Consider the following 23,931-nt stretch of genomic DNA (forward strand, 5'->3'; position numbering starts at 1 on the left):
CTCTACTAATCCACTGCAGAACAATGTAACACACAAAGGCTTGGAAACCATGGAGACGATCTAAACACCGACCACGTGACCTCTATTAACACAAGAGGATATGAATCAACAACGAACAATTCTAAAAATGTTTTGAAAAACACCAGTTGTTTTTTACAAGGTATTAAATACAAACGTGGGTATGACAAAACAAACAATAGTATATTGTCATCAATTCCCTTCAAGGGGCATTTGCTCAAGGCCAAAACTAGCCACTCTTTCCTAGAAAATGTGTGTCCAAGCTCGGCAGGAATATAAAATACTGAGGTCTACCAAAGCATCACACTGGGGTATGTACACAATATCCACTCTTGGGTGGAGGGAAGTAATTATGGTGATCAATGATGATCAATGTGTTCGGGGTTGAAACCAATCTATTCGTATAATGGGTCAGCCACTTGCAGCACAAACAGAAAACAGTATTACGCTTGGCACTGTATACTAATAAGTACTGTGGTTATCGACTATTGAGGGGGTAATTTGGGTTTGGAATTAGATTATTATAATATTTTACAATTGGTGGCGCTGTTGCCCTTTATAGGTAGTACACATAGCGAGTTGAATAGAAATAGGGCAATTGAATGAAAGCAACTTTATATCTGCTGACAAGTGGGTGAATTATATCTTATTCTTGTTCTTATGCAAAGTTGTTCTCTTGCAGTCAGCTGTATCAACCAATCCAGTATGGAGGATTATTAAAGACGTTGCTGGAAATCATACTTGGCCCAGTTTCATAGTGCAGCAAATATTGTTCTACACAATTCTGCTATTAAGCAGAAATGAGCAAGATACCATTCACAAGTTGTACAAGCAAGTTATCACAATATGTACATGTGCACCAATCGAGTACCAGTTGTCTTATCTTCAGCACTCTCGGTTCTCCAAGTTTTATTTATGATAGCAACTTTGTGTCCGATCTGCACTCCACCAACACTCAAGCACCCTTGGCTTAAAGTCATCACTTTGATCCTGCCGATTTACCAACGTAAACGTAAAACTTAACCGTGAACGTATGAAGCAAGGGCGTATAAAGGGTATCAAAATCAACATGATAAAGCAAATAAAGGGACTTACCAAGTGGTACAGTGTTAGAGTACACGAACCGTAGAGTGTCGTATCGGCTAACTTCCCCATGCCATCGCACATAAATGTTCTCCTGTGTAGAGATGGTGTCTTCATAGTCCGTTTGGTTACTGTGTATCAGAATAAGTGGAGGTGATTTGGACGTTGGTCCGTCGCGGATCTCGATGCTTCCTTGTGGAGAAATATCGATATCTATGGAAGAAATATATAAGAAATGCAACCAGTCAGGTAATAGACATTGGGTCAATTTCAAAGAGTAAGGACTAGTCCTTACTTTGGACTACTCCTAAGAGATATATAAAACGTATGGCTAGTCCTAAGTTAGGTCGATTAACTCCTCCTAGCTCGAGAAAGATTAATCTTAAATCTTTGTGAAATCCACTCCTTATCGCAAATACCAAGCGCTAACTGTTGAATAAGGTGCATGCTGATATGGCTAGCGATCAAGACCAGCCTGCACCTCATTCCACGCCAACAAGGCGCCACCTACAGTTTGCTATCGAGCAGGTCACACTTGGAGGCTAGTGTGTCCGCTGGAGATTCTGTTGGAAAAAAAAATGGGTTGCAGGGGGATGATTCAAAAGAGGGCGCTCTGTCCACAGTTCACGTTCACCGTATGGAGGACAAAATCTCAAGGGGGCAGAATCTCCTGCAAAACGGGCCTTTGAAATAAGGATGGTTCCTTTCAGACTTATGTACCTTTGACCTTGCGAGCCTAGAAATGTATAAATTCACAAAACATATCCGTGCGAGTGTGCTATCAGTCTTGTAGCTATGCGTCTTTGCATAGACTAAATCACTCAGGCTGTCAGACCAGTCCCTGTCTTCATTGTTGTAAAAGGTTTGCGCGAGGGAGCAGAATGGAAATCACAACAAATAGTAAGATAATCCGACACAGCTTTTTAAGTAGAAATTTGGTGAGTGTAATCTCTCCATGGGTCGGTTTCAACGCTTGATGAAAACAAAATAATCCTCACACTTAATTTCTTAAATTACATCAATGCGGTGCGTTCAGCAATATATGTAAATGAAGTTTGTAATTAAGCGTAATCTTTCGGGCATTTTGCAGAGAAAAAAAAGAACACTGAGCTGTTCGGGAATGTGTAATGTGCAATTAAGACCTGGACTAACCAATTCTTAACCCGATAATCTGCCGAGGCTTAAGCCGTAATCGAGACAAATCCATTGCAATTATCGTCGCTTTCAATATTTGCAAAACATTAGAGTCGTTGACACTTGGGCATTGTTAGCTAGTAGAATGTGTTCTTATATGAAGTTACAAAGTGATGTTCAACACATGACAGAGAGGGGGGGTCGAGAATTGTGGCAAACAGTTAACACGGGTACAGTTTCATAGGCCAAACAGATTATAACAATTATTTTAGAGAGTGTGGGCTTAATGGAGTACCCTTGTGGGGTATATTCCAAAAAGGAGCAGTGGATCCCACAAGATATTTCTGTGCTCAACCTGGACCCACAAGGGACTCTTTAGAGAATGGAATAAATGGAACATGGCAGAACCCAAACAAACCGGGTCCATACAACTGCGTGTGTTTGTGTTGGTTGCATCATTGGGCAACTTTGCATTGTGACCTGTGGAATTAAAAATGAGTGTAAATTTAGCCCGATTGACCCAAACATGAGTGCTATTGTTTATACTCGACAACGATCGGGACTTCACCCTTTCACCTAAAACGATACCAAATTGTACTTGATCACTAATACGGAATACCTAACATGAATATGATTTTACATTTTACTATGGCCAAGGAACGAATACTCAGGCCAACACAACTTGTTTATTTTATACTCAGAATTCATTTACATGATCAGAAATTGTACTCTAGCACTGTTTGGGGAAAATAACTCCGGACGTACACGCGTGTTAAAGCGCACGTTTTTATTCCTCATCACATGCACGTTGCTGTGACAGAATTACTCAACGGAGCGAGTAGTACAAATTGCAAATTCCTCTCTTTTGTGAGTTGTACTTTTCAAAACGGGCATCGTCAACCATGAGAATAATGCTGAACATTGAAAGTACAAATCCCTTGGGGGGAAGGACTCATCATATAGTCATGCAGAAGAAGTCAACTGACGGACTTAATAAATTTCGATACATTTGCGAAAGGTTGTGCAAGAGTTGTCAATTTTTGTCCAAGGTGTTGCAGAGAGTATCCAACGGATCATGCCTATAGTTCACCATTGCATTGTTCCTTGTGTTTAAGTCCTCACTTTAGTCATGCGAATAATACATACATTTAAAAGGCACTGAACACCTTTGGTAATTGTTAAAGACCAATATTCTCACTTGGTGTATCCCAACATATGCATAAAGAAATACTAATCTGTGAACATTTGGACTCAATAATGGTCAACGAAGTTCAAAGATAATAATGAAAGAAAAAAAACACCCTTTTTGCACAAATTTGAGTGTTTTCAGATTCATAATAAAAAACTTCAGGACTGAAATTTTCTTTTGAGTGAGAAATTACCTCTTTCTCAAAAAGTATGTCACTTCAGAGCATAGAGTAAGGACAGAGCCCAGAGGAAGCCGTTTCTCACAATGTTTTAATACTATCACCAGCTCTCCATTTCTCGTTACCATCAAGTACGTTTTATGCTAGCTTAATTGAGTAGTTATCAACAGTGTCCAGTGCCTTTAAACAAATAAACGCACTGTGTCAAGACTACTCATGATTTATATCTTGTCTACTGTTCAGCTTCATAACTAGCATCACCAGTTGACCCTAGTCTCCACTTTCTTCGCACTTCAGGAAGGTAATATCACTATCGATTTGTGAACCTGGGAAAATACTCGTGCACAACTTTTCAGAGAGGTTCAACCAATTTAATGAGAATTTATCATGATTATGTACTCTAGATAGTGGTACCTTGCACTTTCGTATTAAACATCGAAAAGACGTGTGCACACAATGAATCATCGCCATATCCTGTGATAGCACTTCGCTTATTAGCAGAGCCCACTAGTTAAACTGATTGGTGTGGAAGGAAATGAATTTGGGAAAGGGGTTGAGGCTGGTTGGGAGGGGGGCATGGGGATGTGGAGGGGTGAGTTTGGATGTTGACAAAGTAGAGGGGAGTTGCTGAGAGTACAGCAGTTTAAATGCACTAGTGATGACACTGTCTATTGGTTATTACTCAATATAAGTGTAATCTTACAAGCTGACTTGGTACTGAGCAAAGGAGAGCCAATGACAGTATAAAACGTTGTGAGAGAAGGCTCAATCTAGTAGTTTTTGACAAAGGGGTAGTTTCTCACTCCAATTTTAAAAGACTTCATGACAGGCCTTAAGCCCTTTTAGGCATCTAAAAGCGCACACATTTTGTGCACCAAGGGTGTATTATTCTCCAGCAACTCCGATAACCAATTGGGCCCAAATTTTCACAGATTTGTTATTTGATGCATTTGTTGGGATGCACCTAGTGAGATTACTGTTCTTGACAATTATCAAACTTATAATGTTTAATACTATCAACAGCTCTCCAGTGCTCGTTACCAAGTAAGTTTTTATGCTAAAAACTATTTTAAGTATTTACCAATAGTGTCCAGTGCCTTTAATAAGAAATACTGTATTCCTTATCATATTTGCCTCAACTAGACTTACCGAAAAAATTGAGTAGGAGTTTGTTTCCAGGTCGTGCCCGTAGGTACCAGACGTAGTCTACCTCCTCAAGGTCGTGTCTTAAGATGTTGACTGAGATATGTCCGTTTCCAGCGACTTCGTAGGCAGTATTCTGAACTATCACAAAGCAAGATATAGACAGGGTTATTATTATGGCTGGAAAGAAGACCATTTCTGTTGCTCTATATGTGGCATGGTGTGGGTGTCCCCCCTCCCCTGAATTCTGAGACCCAACTATTTAGCCCCTTATGTAAGGACATCAAACAAAATGTGGACTTATCACACGTCCACACAGTGTCTAATACAGCGATGCAGAAGTATTTTTTATTAGCTTGTGATCTCGATTGATGAAAAACTTTACATTTCGATTACTGATTCGTTTTGTAGTGTTATTGTCTAATGAGCAAACATTTAAATAATTAGAGTAAGGCCGAAGATAAACCCAGTGTGCAATTAATGTAAAAAATACTGTTCGAATTTTCATTATCTTTTCTCTGAAAACGTCCTACGCGTTCTTGCAAAGGCAGACAATTCTAACATTTTAACTGAGAAATCCAAAGTGCGAGTTCATGACTAACATCCAAATTTCGCAATTTGGGTGCAAAATGACAAGCAATTAAAATCACCCATCATTACATCCACGAGATGACAGTTAACCCCCACCCCCATCTCCCTTTCAGCAAAGAGTGTGTGAGAACGAGACCTTCACTGTTTGGCAACCCTAACCACGTTCCGTCATTCCGGTAGCCACCAGCAATCAGACATTGACACATAATATGGCACGTTTTGCCTCGTCCAATGACGCCTGTACCACGGACGAAAGAAACAAACTCTGCTAGTGTTCCCCGTTAGTGTCTGATTGCCCGGGGCCCCCTTCATCCCACCACTTTCTCACTAGGATATTCCAAACTTAAAGGCACTGGACACTCTTTCATGAAGTTTGGAACAATCTCCCAACTGCCATTAGGGAATCTAATACTCTATCTGCTTTTCGTAAAGTCCTTTAGACTCACCTTTTTCCAAGTTAATTTCTTTCTAGTGCGCTGTGATCTTGATGGAATAGCGCCTTATAAATTTAAATTTTTTGCTTAGTAAAGAAATTTGTCAAGCAGTATTTTCTGCTAAACAACTTTATGAAATTGGGCCCTGGCGCTGGACGCTATTGGTGAGTACTCAAAATAGTTGTTAAATGTTAGCAAACGTGCGCTCTTGTTAGCGGAGCACCGAAGTGTCCTCGCTTGGTTATTAAAGAGCAATGGAGAGTGGTTGATACTATACATCATTGAGAGAAACAGCTCCCTCTGAAGTAATATAGTTTTTGAGAAAGCGGTTATTTCTCACTCAAATATTAAAAGACTTCAGGCCTGAAGCCTTTTTAATAGGCATTTGAAAGCACACAACTTTGTGCACCAAGGGTGTTTTTTCGTTCACTATTCTCTTGCAATTTCGATGACCAATTGAGTCAACTTCGGAGGAACGTCGAAAATAGTATAAAACACTTTGCAAAAGGTCCAGCGTACCTTGATGGAAGAAAGAGCAATGTTTTCGATTGAGTCAATACATTCACATCACCTCATATCCAAGAAAAATATTGCATGGATAACATTTGTGATGAGGTCATGACAACAGTTGGTCACGTGATTCATCAATCAACCTAAAAAGTGTAGGTGTTGAAACCTGTAGGTGACAGGTTATGATATGCTGGGTGGGCTCATATACAAATACTTTGGCATGTTATTTTTTGGTTCATTATTCACTCAAGCCCTTTTCACACGCCAACAATTTAACATGAAGCCCTTGCTTATTTTAGCATGGTTTTGCGAAATTATACACAAAACACCTCGTGTGAAAGGAAAACAATGTGTTCATAAAAAGACAGCAAATTTGAGAAGATTTTACAAGGGACATTGGACAGTCCAAAGATTGCTGTCCTTAAACACGAAGTGCAATTTGTCAAGTTTCACAATCATGCTCAAATTAAAGCAAGTGAGCTCTGCTAAACTGCTGTCGTGTGAAGAGACGCTTTAATATCTGCGGGATGAGAGCAACACATATCACTACTGGAGCATCCATAAAATGAAGCAATTTTTTCCTAACACAATACTAGATTTATAACTGATGGAACGCGAGTAAATGTCATCCATGCAGTATATACAATAAAAAGCCCTTATCCCAAAATGAACATCTAAACACCCTGATTACATCTCATATTGATCAGTGACGTCACACTGCTCCGCGCACCCTTCGATTTTTGTCCTCATTACCAGAGGGTATCGGCATGAAAATTACTATTTTGGAACAGCTTCATTTGACACACATGCCCTCTGGAGATCCAAGAGCAGGTGTGTTTTGTATACTATGTATGGGAGCTATTTGCTTTAGTAAGATACAAGGAGACTATAATGTGAAGAGTTGATAATTCACGGCCTCTAGGCCCGCTGCCAATTAGGTTAATAAAGGTCTTCAATCTATCTATGGAGAAATTGCCTCTTGAAATATGCAAAAATAGCATCAAGAGAAAGTATGACTGTGGACACATAAGCATAATGAAAGCTTTCTGTGTCACAGTCAATTATATGGGAAGTATAGATTTATAGAATTCTGTGAATTTCTGCAGTCATGTTCAATGTACAGATTTATACTTCATTGGTGTCTCTCTTTTTTCGTTTAATGCAAGTTTGCCCCAAATTAAGGCTAAACAAAACACTATTAAAAAGGTTTTACAAGAAGAAAATATTTATGAAGAAAAACACTCGGGGGATCTGAATGTATGAATTGATATTTCTCTTAAAACAATCTGGATTGTAGGATGGAGAAAAACATGCACTAGGCATGGGAGTGGAAAGGCCTGAAGTCTTTTATTTGAGCGGGAAATTACATCTTTCTCGAAAACTACGTTACTTCAGCAGAGGGAACCGTTTCTCACAGTGTTTTATAATATCAAAAGCTCTCCCCATTGCTCGTTACCAAATAAGGTTTTATGCTAACAATTATTTTGAGTAAACTACCAAAAGTACCAGTGCCTTTAACGTCTATTTATATGCATTTCCAAATACAATTTGTAAAAGTTCTCAATAAAAGTCAACAAAGAGACACAACAAAAATCACAGCCAGCCAATGAAGTGAAATGAAAATGAAATTGAAAGTCAACCAGCTGTGTCCAAAGTTTTTCCGGGTTTTTATCTTTCCCCGTTACAGTTTTTAGGTCTACATGTTCAGTTTTTCTATTCCAAAGGCAATCTCTTTTTTTTCCTCTTTGGTTATTTTCTGATCCCATGATCGCAATTATGTCTCTTCCTTACCCATCAAGAATAATTCCAATCTTCCCACACATCAATGCCAAGTCGCCCTCCTCCAAGGACCTTGCAATATCAATGCAATTCAGATGTTCAATATGCTGTCAACGATGTTATTACTGATGCCCGAATTACGAATTAAGCTTGGACAAACAGTATTCAGATCAACCAGCTACAGCTATAGTAGTCCGTATAAATTATTTGACAGGGAGGTTTTTGGCCCCAAGAAAAGACAACTTGGAAATCCCTTTGAGAGTCTCTGTTGAATTCTCCCCTTTTTTCTCCTCCTGTTTTTCATCAAACAAGAAGAAGATGCATGAGAAGAAGATGCATCGTTCTTCTGGCGTCTACCTCGACCTCCTCTTTTTCACCATGGGACTCGTCTCTCAAAACATTCCCATTTGTCCAGGGGTCAAACTGAGACAGGTTTTTGTTGGTTGGAGAGGACAGCCTGTGGGATCATTATTCCTGGATGTTTCGAATACTCACTCGATGCCTGTTTATGTCACTGTCGTGTGATGGTATATATAGCTGCAGGAGAAGCGATTCAGTTAAAATACGTAATTTCACAGGCGCCATGCTCGTACGAACACAAACAATCCAATAATTTCTGACGGAGCTACATGAAACTCAGCGAATCAAAAGGTGAAGAGAGATTTGTGTCAAGATATGTGCAACATTTCAAGCAGGACATTTTGGGATGAGATTGAAAAAATATGCAAGCTGGACCTTCTCAGATGGAAATATTTTCCATCTAACTCATACATGACTGTGACAAGCATTGACAAGCAATGTATAGACACTTAAAGGCACTGTCATCGACTTCACCAAACTCTTCCTAACTTGGGATTAATCTTAGGACTTAAGACGAGTTAAGTTCCATATCCATAGACGTAGGACACATTGAAACTCACCTAACTCGAGATAGGATTAATCCTTTGCCACCCACTTCATGGACCCCTGTTCGAAATCAACATGGGGCACTATGTGGATTGGGTTTTAAGATCCTACCTTATTACTGCGTGGTTTTTCCCAAGAATAATTCTCTGGGGTTTTCCTCCCACACTGAGGCTTCTTTCTTTGTATTTCTCTCCACGGGGTTCTTGGCGTGATAAGTTTGCTTTACTAAGTCCAGTCGTTGGCTTCACAACCAAAATTAATCAATGAAATGAAATGAAATGAAAACGAGGATATTAAGGGGGTACTCATGTACATTCCACAGTCTACCCAATTGTCCTTATGATATCAAGAGTTCTCAGTAAAAATTGGATGAGGTTTTTAGTGCCATCCCTTAGGGGCGTATGAAAGCGCTCAGCAAGGTCTAATGTCCTGCAAGGTATAATGTGGAGCTACGTGTTGAAGTATGAGACACCCTTTACTGCACCATGTAATGGTTTACAATGCATCGTGTAATGGTTTACAAGATGCTGTGGGGCAATATGCTGCCAATCAAACCAGGAACACCGGGGAGAACCCTTTCTCTTTTCAAAAAGTGCACTGGGTTATTTTAGGTGCGATACACAACACACGGGACCAACGGCTTTACGTTCCATCTGAATGATAAAAACGTCATGGTAGAGTGATCAACACAAGGGTTTGGTGCTCTTATATCCACGACACGCAACAACAGACAATTCTATAAAAAAAAATGTAAACAAAGTGTGTAGCGGGCCTGATCACTTCATTAATAGACCTCTTTTCGAAAACGATTTGTAGGCAAACGTTTCATGTCAATGGACTTCGAGTTAAACGACCAAAGGTTCATCATTCTTTATGTCTTCGTGTTTGGATGATAATCCAATCTGTCTTGATAGGAAGGGATACCAAGAACTCAAGTCTACATCAGACAGCTTATCAAACATCCCGCTGTCTCTGTTTTCATTTTTTAAATCAATTTGGATTTCATCCGAGTCGGGTTCCATTTTATTAAAGAGTGTACTTTTTTTAGAACAAATTAGTCTTCCAGGGGAAGCTGGATATTATTTGGCGGTATGATGTCACTGAGTCATTTCGGAGTTAAAGGGTGATGTTCACTCTGAAATCGTCGGGGTTACTAGGGAAACAGGGTTACCCGTTTTACAGTCCGTGGGCATCATCCAGAATACATTATACTTTCCCAACATTTAACGAAGCAATTATGGTTAAAGACACTGGACACTATTGGTAATTGTCAAAGACTAGTCTTCACTGTTGGTGTATCTCAATATATGAATAGAATAACAAACCTGTGAAAATTTGAGCTCAATCGGTCGTCGAAGTTGCGAGATATTAATGAAAGAAAAAACACCCTTGTCGCACCATGGTCACACGAAGTTGTGTGCTTTATGTTTGATTTCGAGACCTCAAATTCTAAATCTGAGCTCGAAGTCAAGTTCGTGGAAAATTACTTCTTTCTCGAAAACTACGTCACTTCATCAGAGGGAGCTGTTTTTCACAATGTTTTATACTATCAACCTCTCCCCAATACTCGTAATCAAGAAAGGTTTTATGATAATAACTGTTTTAGTAATTACCAATAGTGTCCACTGCGTTTAAGTGCCTTGCTTAAGGGTACGAGTGTCCTTGTCAGGGCCCGATTTTATAGAGCTACTTAAAGACACTGTCAAAGACCAGTGTTCTCACTTGGTGTATCTCAACATATGCATACAATAACAAACCTGTGAAAATTTGAGCTTGATTGGTCGGCGGAGTTGCGAGATAACTATGAAAGAAAAAAACATGTCACACGAAGTTGTGTGCTTTCAGATGCTTGATTTCGAGACCTCAAACTCTAAACTTGACGTCTTGAAATCAAATTCGTGGAAAATACTTCTTTCTTGAAAAATACGTCACTTCAGAGGGAGCCGTTTCTCACAATGTTTTATACTATCAACCTCTCCCCATTACTCGTTACCATGTGAGGTTCTATGCTGATAAATATTTTGAGTAATTACCACTTGTGTCCACTGCCTTTAAGCAGAAAAAGTAGCTATAATATAATAATTCGGGTGCGTGATGTGAGTACAGTACCACCAAAAGCACAACAAAATTGTGCTTACCAGAATACAGTTACCAGACAAAATACCATGTCACATTGTACACTTTATGACTGGTATCGTGCTCATTATCTGCCACTATTTTCTGCACATGAAATGTGGACCTGAGCTTATATAGGACCGCAATTTCATGCCGCAATTCGAACAGAAGAAAGGCAAGATAACTTCTATTATAGAGATTTATGAAGTACATATTTGAAACTGCTAAAAAATGAAATGTTGACATTACCAAAAGATCCTCGCCTCAGCCTGTGTTGAGTTTCCTCAGCCTCGTGCTTTGTTATGAAGGAATACTCCATACTGAAGACGCCATACCCATAGTGTCTGTGGTTGCCAATCATGTGATATTCCAATCTCAGCTGATTGGTCGTTGATAAGTGAGGATCTGGTCGTTTGAAATTGCAGTATTTTGAGGATTTCTTACCCTCAATAATCTGAATAATAAGAATGAAAAATATCTTAATGGAAATTTGAATAATGTTAATCATTCTTATTTAACAAGGAATCGGGTACAAAGTTATAATGGTTCTCATGAAATTGATAGATTTAGTTGAGATTGATATAATGTAGAATAAACATTTTGGGGACAAAAGTAAACCTTTGGGAATTGACGAGACCAATATGGGTGGTCGGGATGGCGATGTGGCATAATTTCCTCTATAAGCACTCGGTTCGAATCCCACCGGGGCACTACGTGAACAGTCCATACCTTCCTGCGTGGGTTCGCTGTTCTGATGGTCCTTGGCTTTACAATCAGAAATATAATAAATGGAATGGAATGACCGAACTCGAACCTTGATACTTTTTTTTAAAGTTACAATTACTTTAAAGATTTCTCCCGAACAGTGAGAAACTACTTCAAAACCTCATGTGCTGTTGGTTTTATGTAGTTATTGCATACAGATACATCAGATTGAGCATTTCAGACACGGAGTCTGGGGGATTTCAAAGACTCACATCTAAAGTGTGTTAAACATCATTGCCTCTGTTTACTCAACTACTCCTGCTAAACATGAACCTTAAAACTGCAGTGGCGTAATCAGAGGCTAGGAAGGCACCCATCCCACCCTGCTCACACCCCCCCCCCACCCCACCAATCACCCTTCCTCAAACTATCGATTCTAAGCAGGAATGAACAGAACATTAGAAAGAACGTATACGGTCAGGTTGAGTATACATGTACATTGCTAACACACATCGAATGAAAGATATTCATACATTAAGTGTCACCACCTGCACTTCTGCACAATATTGGATGTAGTCCTAAATATTTGAAGATGTATGGGGTATAGACAGAGTGTAATGTCGAGTTAAGTATGGTGGGCCTACTGTAACGTCCCCTGTCACCACAAAATAACACCCATCGTGTAGCAAGGCCTGCATTGACCATCGGTACAGCCCGCAAACCACCATTCATATTTGAAGACGGCCCCCCTAGCGAGGCCCATGCCAGTTTGCTGGAGAATAAACACAAAGCAGAAATATCATCGGCAGTTTCCAAAAATTCCATCCCGGTTGTTTTCAGAGCAACAAATCTCCCTCAAAATTAAATTTGGAAACGGCGTGTTGGTTTTGATCACACATTCGTTGTAAGCAAAATATTACAAGATGGGCTCCAGGGCCAAATTCAGTTTCTTGATGCACTTTTTCTTGAATGTTCAAGATACAGTGAGGTTAGAGACTTGTAATGTCCTCCCCATTTTCATACGGACTCTACATACTGGATAATGAGTGGAACACAAAACTGAGTTTGACATTGGAGCTCATTTTGAATGTCGGCGCACTGCCAATGATGAAGGGTATCAAACACAGTGGCATTTGACACCATTTTAACGTGAGGTTGGAGACTTCTTTCCTCATAATTCATTAGGACTCCACAAATTTGAGCGCAAAAGATTTTGAACTGGCAGCCCCTCAGAAAACATGGTTTGTCAGCAAATTGCACTTCGATGAAGCACATTCCCACTTGTAATGATTCAGATCACTCACCATCAGACGAAAAAAAATAGTCACCGTTAGAGGTTGGTTTAATTTGCTCTGCATAGAAAGATCAACAGAGAGACGGTACTGTTGAAATTGACATTGGATCAAGGCCCTCTCAAAACTTGGTTAGTACAATAATGAAGAACATTCAATCGTAATGATTCACGGATCGCTCATCGTCATCAGAAGAAAAAAGTCACCGCCTGAGTTTGGTTTAGTTTGCTCTGCCGAGAAAGATCAACATCGAAGAGAGGCATCCCTGTTGATGCCTGATTGATGAGCTCATTAATTCAATTAATCAAGGAACGGCATCATGTACACAGTTGCCAGAAAACGTGAAGGGTGGACGGGTGGGTATAGGCTTGCGTGGGTTCTTAGGGAAAACCTGGACAGTATAATAGTGGCTTCTTATAATAGCGCGCGAATCCGTCACTCGGTGACGCTCAAGGCGCTTTAACATACAGTATTTGAAGCCTGCAAGGTATGTGGGACTATAGTTGTTTACAAGATGCTGTGGCGCAAGTTGCTGCCAATCCAACAAGGAACATCGGAGTGAACCCCTTCTCTTTTCGATAAGTGCATAGGCCTACTGGGTTCTTTTACACCAACGGCTTTACGTCCCATCCGAAGGATGAAGCAGCAGTGACATCATTGACACACTTGGGCGCACGAGAAATTTTCAATATTATCATAATTTTATATATAATGCCGCTTTGTACAATACAAAACATAAGACATATCAAAGTAGTTGACTAGTTATTGAGATACAACACAGAACCGTATAGTTGACACTGAATCATGGATAATGGTTCAGTAGTGCGAGAGGGCGCTCTTTCAGTTGACTGGCCCGAGGGATTGTGAAGTAAGATTTACGCTGCAGATAAACTTACTTGTCTTCTGCAACGTTCACACAGAAGCTAATAAACGTTTACATTGTCGATAAACAAACCGAGCTGGTTGACATTGACGGCCAAGTGTTAGTAAAACACTGAATCGTGTACAAAGATGTTTTAAAACCAAAATATATTATGCACATTTTCAATTAAATAAAATACCTCCCATGATTGGTTTATTGTTTCCAACCAATCCAACCCAAAACGCGTGTTACATTGTTACGTTACAAACAGTAGCTATCCGTTTTTGATTTGATGGCTTTCCATAGTTTTCCAACCTAGGTTGGCAAACACTCGGGCTATGACGTTGCGATGTCTTCTGCAATATGTCACACATCGGCAATTTTTACCGATCACTTATTGACAAAAGTACGGTGGCCTCACGGCAAAGAATATATAACAATATTTATCATATTCCTCAAAAAATTGAATTTGTTATCACAAAGGGCAGTTTCTGCCAATCTAGTTATACATTTTGTGCCACTCAAGGCCATCCATACAAAATTGCCACCAGAATTGGTTAAAAAAGGGAGGGTTTATATATGTTGGGATATGGTGAATAAGACAGCAATGCGTTCGCTCATGTTTGATTTGATAAAGTATGCACAACCACAACCAATTAAATGCCTGTTCATTGATCAGATGACTCATGACATCACGCTCTCAAAATGGCCGCCTGCGTGTAAACACTAAACAGGTTGGTGGGACACTTTGTTTGTACACACCGTTGCGGTCAAGGCCAGTGTGTGATAACAATCTTGTCACGCTGTAAGACACCTTGCATTGGCAGCCATCTTTGATGTCAAACAAAATTGAAACTCGACGCACTGCGCACGGCTCTCAGCCAATGATGTACCTTCGTTGACCTAAGTGAGAAGGGGACTGTTTGTGACTTGTGACGTCATATTCATCAAACACGGAGAGAATCGGTGCGTTTAACCCCTAACCCGCTTACGATTTTGATTCCTGCAACCTGACTTTTGCCTTTTACGTATATTACGGAGTCAACGGTGAACACTCTAAGGTTACTGAATCTTTTAAAAGGAGTGTCTACCTTTGGCATATACCCACAGCTTTCTAAAGTACAAAGCGTTTTCAGGATCATTTAACTTCAAAGTAATGTAGATATTTGAAATTCGTATCATAGTGTTTATCACCCACAAATCCGGGAAACGTTACTGTCAGACGTTTCCCAGATTGCGTCTTCCAATACGGTTTATTATTCCTGCGGATACATATAGCCGCTCCGGATTTGGTACCAAACACCAAAAATACTCCCCCTTTACGAAAACTGTGATGCATATAAAAGTAGTTTTTATATTAAACATCAACCGCACTGCCTTTATCACTTATAGCATACGGAAAGTTTTCTCATTATATAAGTAAGGTCAATTTATTTCCACTACAGGGCATATTTAAAGGGTCTATGTTCTTGTATTTTAGCATGTAAAAATGTTTTTTCATGACATTGTTTCACTTATTTCTCAAAAACTACAACACCTCAGCAACTAATAATTTAAGGATAAGCTTTCTACTATCATTATCTTCAAACGGTGTAAGTTTAATGAAAATCTGTGGACATTGTGTTTTGTGTTAGAAAAAGTACCCAAATCGTTTAAGAAGACCGAGCAACAGAAGCGATATCACAAAAGGTGACTGCGAGGGCACACAGTATAGGGTACATGAATCATCTTAGCCGTATAATCACCAACCAAGCGATAGATCATCTCGTTAAAAGTCACTGCATCAAATCTAGCGTATAGAACTTCCCCTTGTATCCCTCAGTGACTACTGTCACTGGTCCATTTAGCTAACTGTCAAAGCCATGACTGCCACCAATCTATTACAACGTCGAGGTTAATGGATGATCAACATTTCTATTTCTTGCTGGATGAGGGAAGGACAAAAGACACATGTAGAGAAAGAGAGTGGTTTGACGGTGAAGGCTAATAGACTGGAGATGGTAAAATGTTAAATTTATACACAACCAACATTATGAATTCGTTTCTCTTTGTTGTGTTAGACACTGACGATAAATTGACCTGCAAGTTATGAGTCATGCTATATTTTTTAGGATTCAAATATTGTTTAGACCATTTCATAAACTATTTTGTTATTGATACGGCAACGGGAATCATTTCAAATAGGGCCCATTCACCGAGCTGCTTAATTCCTAGCAAAAATGAGTAAGATACCAGTCAAAATGTTGCCCATAAACTTAATGGTCACATCAACAAACCCAAATCGATCTCCTAAAATGCCCCACATCATTTTAAGAGCAGTCAAAGTGACATTAACGCCACAATTCAATTCAAGTCAACTGTCATTTCACATTATAACTACAGAATATTACGGCGAAATGATAAGCACAATAGATTGAGGGGAAAGAGTTGACCTAAATAACCATAAAGAGAGTATGAGGCTGTCGAGTAAGTCAAGCCTTGTTGTAGAAGACAGGCTAGACCGATAATTTACCCCCAAAAACGTAAAGAGACAACACGAAACAAAAACGTAACGCACGTAACGCAAAACGAATCCCCCCAAAACACAAAATAACCAGACTGTAGCTGCAATAAAATAAACAGGGCTACAAAATAAACGGCTGAGCTGGACTGACTGAAGAGAACGATGCCACAAGATAAATATATACACTAAGACATTGGCACGTAGTCTCCTGTTCGAGACACTACTAGTTTATGACAATGGTGTACTTTTGGGACGCTAGGTGGCAGCAGACTCATCAGGTAAACCCGTTGTTCTAGGTATTATGAGCTAGCTCAGAACTGCATAAACAATATTGAAAGTTACCTGGCAAGTATACTTCTTCTACTCGTGTGGATACTGCTCAAATGCTATCCCTCCCGCCCAGTAGATGGCACATAGGGAGTTTTTGGTAGCTTAGCCAGGTCATGGTAAGTCTGCTGCCACCTAGCGTTCAAAAGTCGCCATTTTAAAGATACAAAAAAGTGACTCACCTTTAAATAGATTTGTTCTTCGTTGCAATAATTGACGGATTTATTAATGGAGTCTAGGAAGAAATCACCGAACACCAGCTTGATTCGACCGTCGATGTTGAAGTTCTCAAATTCGTAAAAATATATGTGTGAGCTTGACGTCTTGTGCGGGAGGGGAAAACCCGGGGAGGTGACGACACCATGGGATGACCACGTGCTGTTCCCTTGGATATAGTCGAAGAAATACTTATAATCTGCAGTTAGAAAAATGAAAAATAGAAAGGAGAAACGTTTATAGATGGCATTTTCACCTCAACTATTCCATCACAACTAAACTAAACAAAAATGTCTGTGATTTTTTTTCGCAGAGCTTGGGAAAGTACTGAGGATCTTTTAACTTATGTAAATTTAAACAATCGAACAGCTCCAAAAACAAAGGTATACGTTGCCTTTAATGCACCTTCGTTTTAGCTACAAGTACAAGTACAAAACATTATTCAACTCAATCATTAAATAAAGTCCATCCAAGTGTTCGGCAGTGCTAATTTGTCCGTGATGGGGTGTTCTGCAGTGGAGAGCAAAAACGGAGCGGGCTTTGAATTATCAACACACGATAACAGGATTATGTTGAAATCCCTTTTAGCTACAACTTTAACAAACCGGTAACTGCGGACGAGAGATTGAGGCTGAGGCTTTTTCCAATTAAGGCCAGAAAAGTGACACATTTAATTCTCAAATAAAAAAATAAAAATTCTAAAAGAATCTCGCTTGGGGCTAAATCGCTGTGATTAGCTCAGTTAATCAATTGTATTCTAAATAAACCTCCGGGTAGTGGGGATCGGTTTCAAACGAACCAGTTGTTAAGATTTGACAGTGCTTCAAGACATGGCCTGAAGACTTCTTGAGTTGATTGAGAAAGAGTGGGACATTTTTCTAGACACTCTTGGGTGTTTGGACACATTTTTCCGGCTTCAGTCTGGCTATAATTGCTTTATCGAGAAGCTAGACTTGTGTGGTTTTAATTTTCTGGTTATTTTTTGTTCTATCATATCACACCGGTGTGGTTTATTCACACCGTTTTGTTAATCAGACAAAGGGTGAATTCCCACCTTCATCATCCACACTTTTAATCAAATGTTATCAAAAACAGCCTGAGCACATCTTGAAGAACTTCTAAGATGTTTTTATGTCTATGATATTCATATTCTAAACCAGAGAGACCTGTACAAGATATGTTTGGATATATGGTGTACGGACATGATAAGTTGCGACTTTTCATGTACGTACATGGAAAGCGTACTGCCGCCACATGAATAAAAATATCGTGTACGATAAGTTTGGATTTGCCATGTGCATGTGTACGTACATGATTAATTTGGATTTATCGTGTACTTAAACGATAAGTAATATCTTCCCTATTACCGTGTACGTACATGTACATGAAAAGTAACAGTACATGAGCACGATAGGTGACAATGTACATACTCGATATGATACATTGTATGTACATGATAAGTTTTAATGTACGTACACGATTATAGTGTACGTACATCATAAGTATGATAAATTACAGTATAAGTACATAATAAGTTTTAGTATACGCAACGATAAGTTTGGGTTTATCATGACTGTATACTCTATAACTTATCGTGTACATACACGATAACATTTAGATTGTTTTCAGTTATGTGACGGCAATACTGCTTCCGTTAGAGACCCTTGTGTTTTCAACGAACATTCTAAGACTTTAACGAAGTTTTGTCCAAACAAAGTCAAAGTCAAAGTCAACAGAAAAGTGTATGGAAAAACGGGCTATATATACTAAGCCCCATGGTCAAGGTTTTTACGCTGGGTGTAAACACAAACCTTTTATCAATTGTTGATTTTTTGTCAAGAAAATGGCAAATAAACATCAAGAAGTTTGCCGAGAGCCTGGACGAAAGCCGACGACAGACAGCAAAGAATACCGATCATAGACTTCGATGTTGCTTCGCTCCGATGGTAATTGCTCATCCTTTAAGAAGTGCGTCTAAGGTACGGGTCTATTTTCTTCGACAACATTTTGTCACTTAAAACTAGTTTTTATAAAGTTTGAAAGCAATTGCTGTTTTTCTTGATAACGTCCGTTACAGATCAGATAGGAGTAAAGCTAAACATTTCATTTTTTAATAACCAGTGTTAAAATCAAGATCATTCAAAGGGTTCGTTTATATTCATTTCAAAACAGAAAATGTATTAGAAAAGGGTTAAATTATTGATGACCTGAATAGGAAATGGGCCAATCTGTTTAATCTGGTTCTTCTTCTCGATTAATACTGTTTATCCAATATCTGATATCTGGTTGGTGTCTAGTCCTTTTTATTAGGTTTGTCGTTTTCGGCTTTCTTGTTTTATTTTGTTGGATACTTCTTCTGCGGTCTTTGTAGGTACTATGTTGCATATTGAATACTAACAAAAAGAACGAAAACAGGAGTCGAGCTAAAACGTCCCACACTTTCACATGATCTGTTATGGTATCCAAGTAACGCATCCTCGTTGGAAATTCTCTGTTTTCAGAAAGACATGACATTGACTGTTTGCGCAGAACCCTCTGGAGAACCAACACACACCGACGAAACTCGTGTTTATTTCTTAAACATAGAAGGGAACTATCAAGTTACTGTTAGTATTTAAAGGCACTGGACACTATTAGTATGACTCAAAATAGTGGTAAGCATAAAAAACTTACTTGGTAACGAGCAATGGAGAGCTGCTGATAGTATACAACTAGAGAAACGGCTCCCACTGAAGTAACGTAGTTTTTGAGTAGGATGTACATGTTATTTCTCACTCAAATAATAATAGACTTCAGTTGAAGCCTTGCAGGCATCTGAAAGCACACAAAGTTGTGCAACAAGGGTGTATTTTCGTTCATTATTATTTGGCAGTTTGATGATCTATTGAGCCTAAATTTTCACAGGTTTGTTTGTTATGCATATGCTGGGATACACCAAGTGAAATAAGACTACTGGTCTTCAGTTATGAACAAACGTGTCCAGTGCCTTTAAGGAATCTGTTTGTCTAAAAAATAAAAGCGAAAATGTGTTTTCATATTCTGTCTTCTGGGCTCTTCTGAACTCTTTTGTCAACGCAGTTTTATGTTTGCAGCTTTCAGCGAAGCTGTTGACAGAAAGCGACGACATTATAGTTGATGTTATTACAGTCTTGTTGGTTTGATGGATTATCTGACTACGAGGGGGCCGTTATTATAAAATAATGACCGGTCACAGAAAAGATTAAGGACTGCAGCCAAGGTCACAGCGGACCCATAATCCCGGAGTGACCTTCATGCACTCTTATTAGACAGCCATTACTCGTAGATTTAGGAGTGTACAGTGTGAGTGACGTAATTCGACAGGCACTATCGGTACTCTACAACAACAGCGCATTCCTCTTCATTTAACATCGATATTGCTTTTAGTGTAATATATCGCCACATAGGCAAAGTGCTCCATTATCTCAGCAGCGTAAAGTGAAGTCTGCACTTAAGGGGTTATGAAATATGTATTCTAAAGAGAAAATGTATTAATTTTAGTGATATTGACACAATACGATCGTTAAGAACAACAGTGTCACCAAAAATGTTCCCATACTTAAAAACACAATTTTCTCCTGTACTAAAGTACCTCCCCAAAAATTCCTCCTCTAAAAAACTCCTGAGATTCTCAGAACACAACAAAGACGCAAAAGGGTACATAATGCCAAATTGAGGAACAAAGTACTGACCATGGCCTACTCAGTCGCAACACTTACACTTGTATCCTTGGAGCAAGGCACTTTATCCATAGATGCTTCTCTCCACCCAGAAATACAAAAGGGTATTGGCGAGAGCTGCTGAGTAACCTGCAATTGACTGGCAATGAGACCGGATATTAACACCGCCAGGGTGTGCCATATTCGCTCCGGACAGATTGTACTTTTTCTAGTCTTTCTAATGCATCCAAGAACAGTGAAGACACCGTTACTGATTCACAATTACTCGATTTGTGCAGTTCATAATCAAAGACGTTTATAAACAAATGTTTGCTTGGCGTTTATATCCTCTTGTGTTAAATTGCCAAGTTCCTTTGAGGGGAAGATCATCTAAACAAGCAACAATAACAAATAAAAAAAAATATGAAAACACACACACACACACACACAAACACACAAACAAACAAACAAACAAACAAACAAACAAACAAGCAAACAAACAAAAACACAAACAAACGACAGAAGGGTGTGTACACCACGCCACATTTTTCTAATATCGGGCATCAAATGTAAAAACAGTAGGCCTAAACAATTTGGGAAACAAAATGTGTTAAAAAATCATTTCAGTACAAGATCAGGTTGGCGTTTCCAGAAACAATATTGTGCGGTTTTCTCCCTACAACCAAACATACTTTCTCATATAATGTTGCAAGGCAACCCCTATAAACGTGCATTTGTTCAAGTATGAACAGATATATTTGATTAGACGCATTTTTGCAGCCTTTGGGTTGCTACATGTTTAATACTGTGCGACCCGGTGTGTTATCACCATGTACAACCGGCAATCAGGAGCTGAGAACTCAGGTCCGTGAAAAAACAAGATGTGTAGTCTTTTGCTCGTGCCGCACCTGGCTTCAAAGGTAATAGAAAAACCTCACATTCAACGTTATAATATGCATTGGGGACACAAATTGCATTTGACATTCCTCCGGTCGGATTGTACTGAGTCTGTACACCTCATCAATGTATTGATTTCCAGGGGTGTTGATAATATGCACGTGCATTTACCACAGATTGCTTGTGGCTTTCGGTCGGTTATACCTCTCGCTATATAGCTTGATAGAACAGAAGGGGACTGCACCAGACTGGTTTATCTACTGCCGCTTGCCGTCTGACTGTTTGGTATCCGACGGGCATGAAATATGGATAGCCTAGCTTATCACACAGGAATCGTGTAAAGTGAAACCATAATGTATTCTGGGCACTGACTCTTGGTGACAGGGCTTAGAGAGGGTGCTAAGATTTATGGAATTATTCATTATTAAGTGCTGTTACTCCACTGGAAACTTGTGATTTTATTTGTACGTTGCTTTTCATGCTTTGCAAAAAGGAATAAATAAATCACCTCTCGCGGCTAAGAGTTTTCTCGACAATATTTGACGAGAGCTTCTTTCGCAGTTGTACATTTTTATAAAGGGAAGAACATGAACACTCTTTCCGTGCCTGGTTTCTTAAGGCTTTGGCATTATTCAAAACAAATGTATTCCATGAAATTAGTGACAACAGTGCTATTTCTGTTGTGGCTCACGAGATACAATTTTAAATTTGAACTTCCTATTTGAACCGGAAATTTCAAAGTGTGGGGTCATGTTTAAAATGTCAAATGTGTCATAAGCTACAAGAGGGCACACAAATAATGATTGTATGGCAAGTGCTTCAGGAGGTGTGACTTTTCTTTATTTTGGCTTCCTGTTTCGACCAGAAGGAAAGACTTTAGGTGAGGCAAAGACGTGTTTACGTTTTTTAAGCGTGATGCCATACACAAGATGCGGCGAAATAAAACAGAAGTTCGTCGAAAATTGTAACAGTCATTAAACCTTGAGAATTGTTTCACAAACTCATCTCAAAACATAACTTTACAATATACCGACTCATATTTTCACTTAAAATACTGCTTTACCCCAAAGCCCTTAACAGTAGATAACTCATTAGGATTATAGATGATAATGCCAAGTTCAGAGAGAACCTTAACAACATCCTACAAAAACAAATTTCAGAGAGACCGTAAACCAGAGGGGCTGATGGCTGACGTACACAGCACTCCGTCGAGATGTTATGTGAGTGACCTCAGCTTGATATTGATTTTTGTTTTTAGGGCAAGGGCAAACTCAGATGAGGCAGGTGAAAAAAAGAGCCAGCCCGGAAAATGTCATCTTGCGAAAAAAGGTTATAAACCATGCGTCTCGACCATCCTAAGATTTAGAATAAACAATTCAGAATGAGCAAAAAATGAGATGTGCCTTTTTTGTTTTCAAATCGTTAAAAAAATAATGCATGGCATACCTTTTATATGGGAGATTTGTAGTTATTTACATTCTGTGGTCATGGTTAAACAATTCACAATGAGCAAAAATGAGATGCGCTTTTTGTTTTCAAATGGTTAACAAAATAATGCATGGCATACCTTTCTTATGTGAGATTTGTAGTTATTTACATTCTGTGGCCATGGTTCCAAAGTCTCCCATTACATTTTGTTTATATTTAAAAGGCAGTGGACACTATTGGTAATAACTCAAAATAATTATCAGCATAAAAACTCATTTGGTAACGTAATGGGGAGAGGTTGATGGTCTAAAACATTGTGAGAAACGGCTCCCTCTGAAGTGACGTAGTTTTCGAGAAAGAAGTTATTTTCAACGAATTTGATTTCGAGACCTCACGTTTATAATTTGAGGTCTCGAAGTCAAGCATCTGAAAGCACACAACTTCGTGTGACAAGGGTGTTTTTTTTCTTTCTGAGTTATCTCGCAACTCCGATGACCAATCGAGCTCAAATTTTCACAGGTTTGTTATTTTATGCATATGTTGAGATACACCAAGTTAGAAGACTGGTCTTTGACAATAACCAATAGTGTCCACTGTCTTTAAACAATTCACAATGAGCAAAAATGAGATGCGCTTGTTGTTTTTAAATGGATAACGAATAATGCATGACATGATTTTTGTAGATGGGAACTTTGTTTCATTTGATTCTGTCGCCATGGTTAAAATAAATAAACCTGAATAAATATTTCTTCTGTGTTTCTGTACATTTAGCATAAGGATTTTTAAATTGATAAAACTGCTTTTCAGTTTTTGAAGAATAGTATTAACTCTTGCAAACTGATTACCGATCAAAATGCCCTAGGGTGTAAATGCAAAACAAAAGTCAGTGTCCTGAAATTTCGACCCTAGCATTATTTATGGAATATTTAGCATATTTGGTACAC

At 39.0% G+C, this 23,931-nt stretch overlaps 1 protein-coding gene across 1 annotated transcript in view; it reads right to left on the reverse strand.

Moving 5' to 3' along the window:
* Positions 1-23,169, reverse strand: part of LOC117302675 — a 78,318-nt gene extending 55,149 nt beyond the window's left edge. The window contains exons 1-5 of the mRNA XM_033786663.1: positions 23,157-23,169; positions 16,952-17,184; positions 11,330-11,534; positions 4,752-4,886; positions 1,114-1,314 (exon numbers count right to left, since the gene is read on the reverse strand). Of these exons, the coding sequence (XP_033642554.1) occupies positions 1,114-1,314; positions 4,752-4,886; positions 11,330-11,534; positions 16,952-17,184; positions 23,157-23,169 (787 nt within the window). The remainder of the gene's footprint in view (positions 1-1,113; positions 1,315-4,751; positions 4,887-11,329; positions 11,535-16,951; positions 17,185-23,156) is intronic.
* Between the last annotated feature and the right edge of the window lie 762 nt (positions 23,170-23,931).

This window comes from Asterias rubens, chromosome 2 (genome assembly GCF_902459465.1).
Source record: "Asterias rubens chromosome 2, eAstRub1.3, whole genome shotgun sequence".
NCBI lineage: Eukaryota > Metazoa > Echinodermata > Asteroidea > Forcipulatida > Asteriidae > Asterias > Asterias rubens.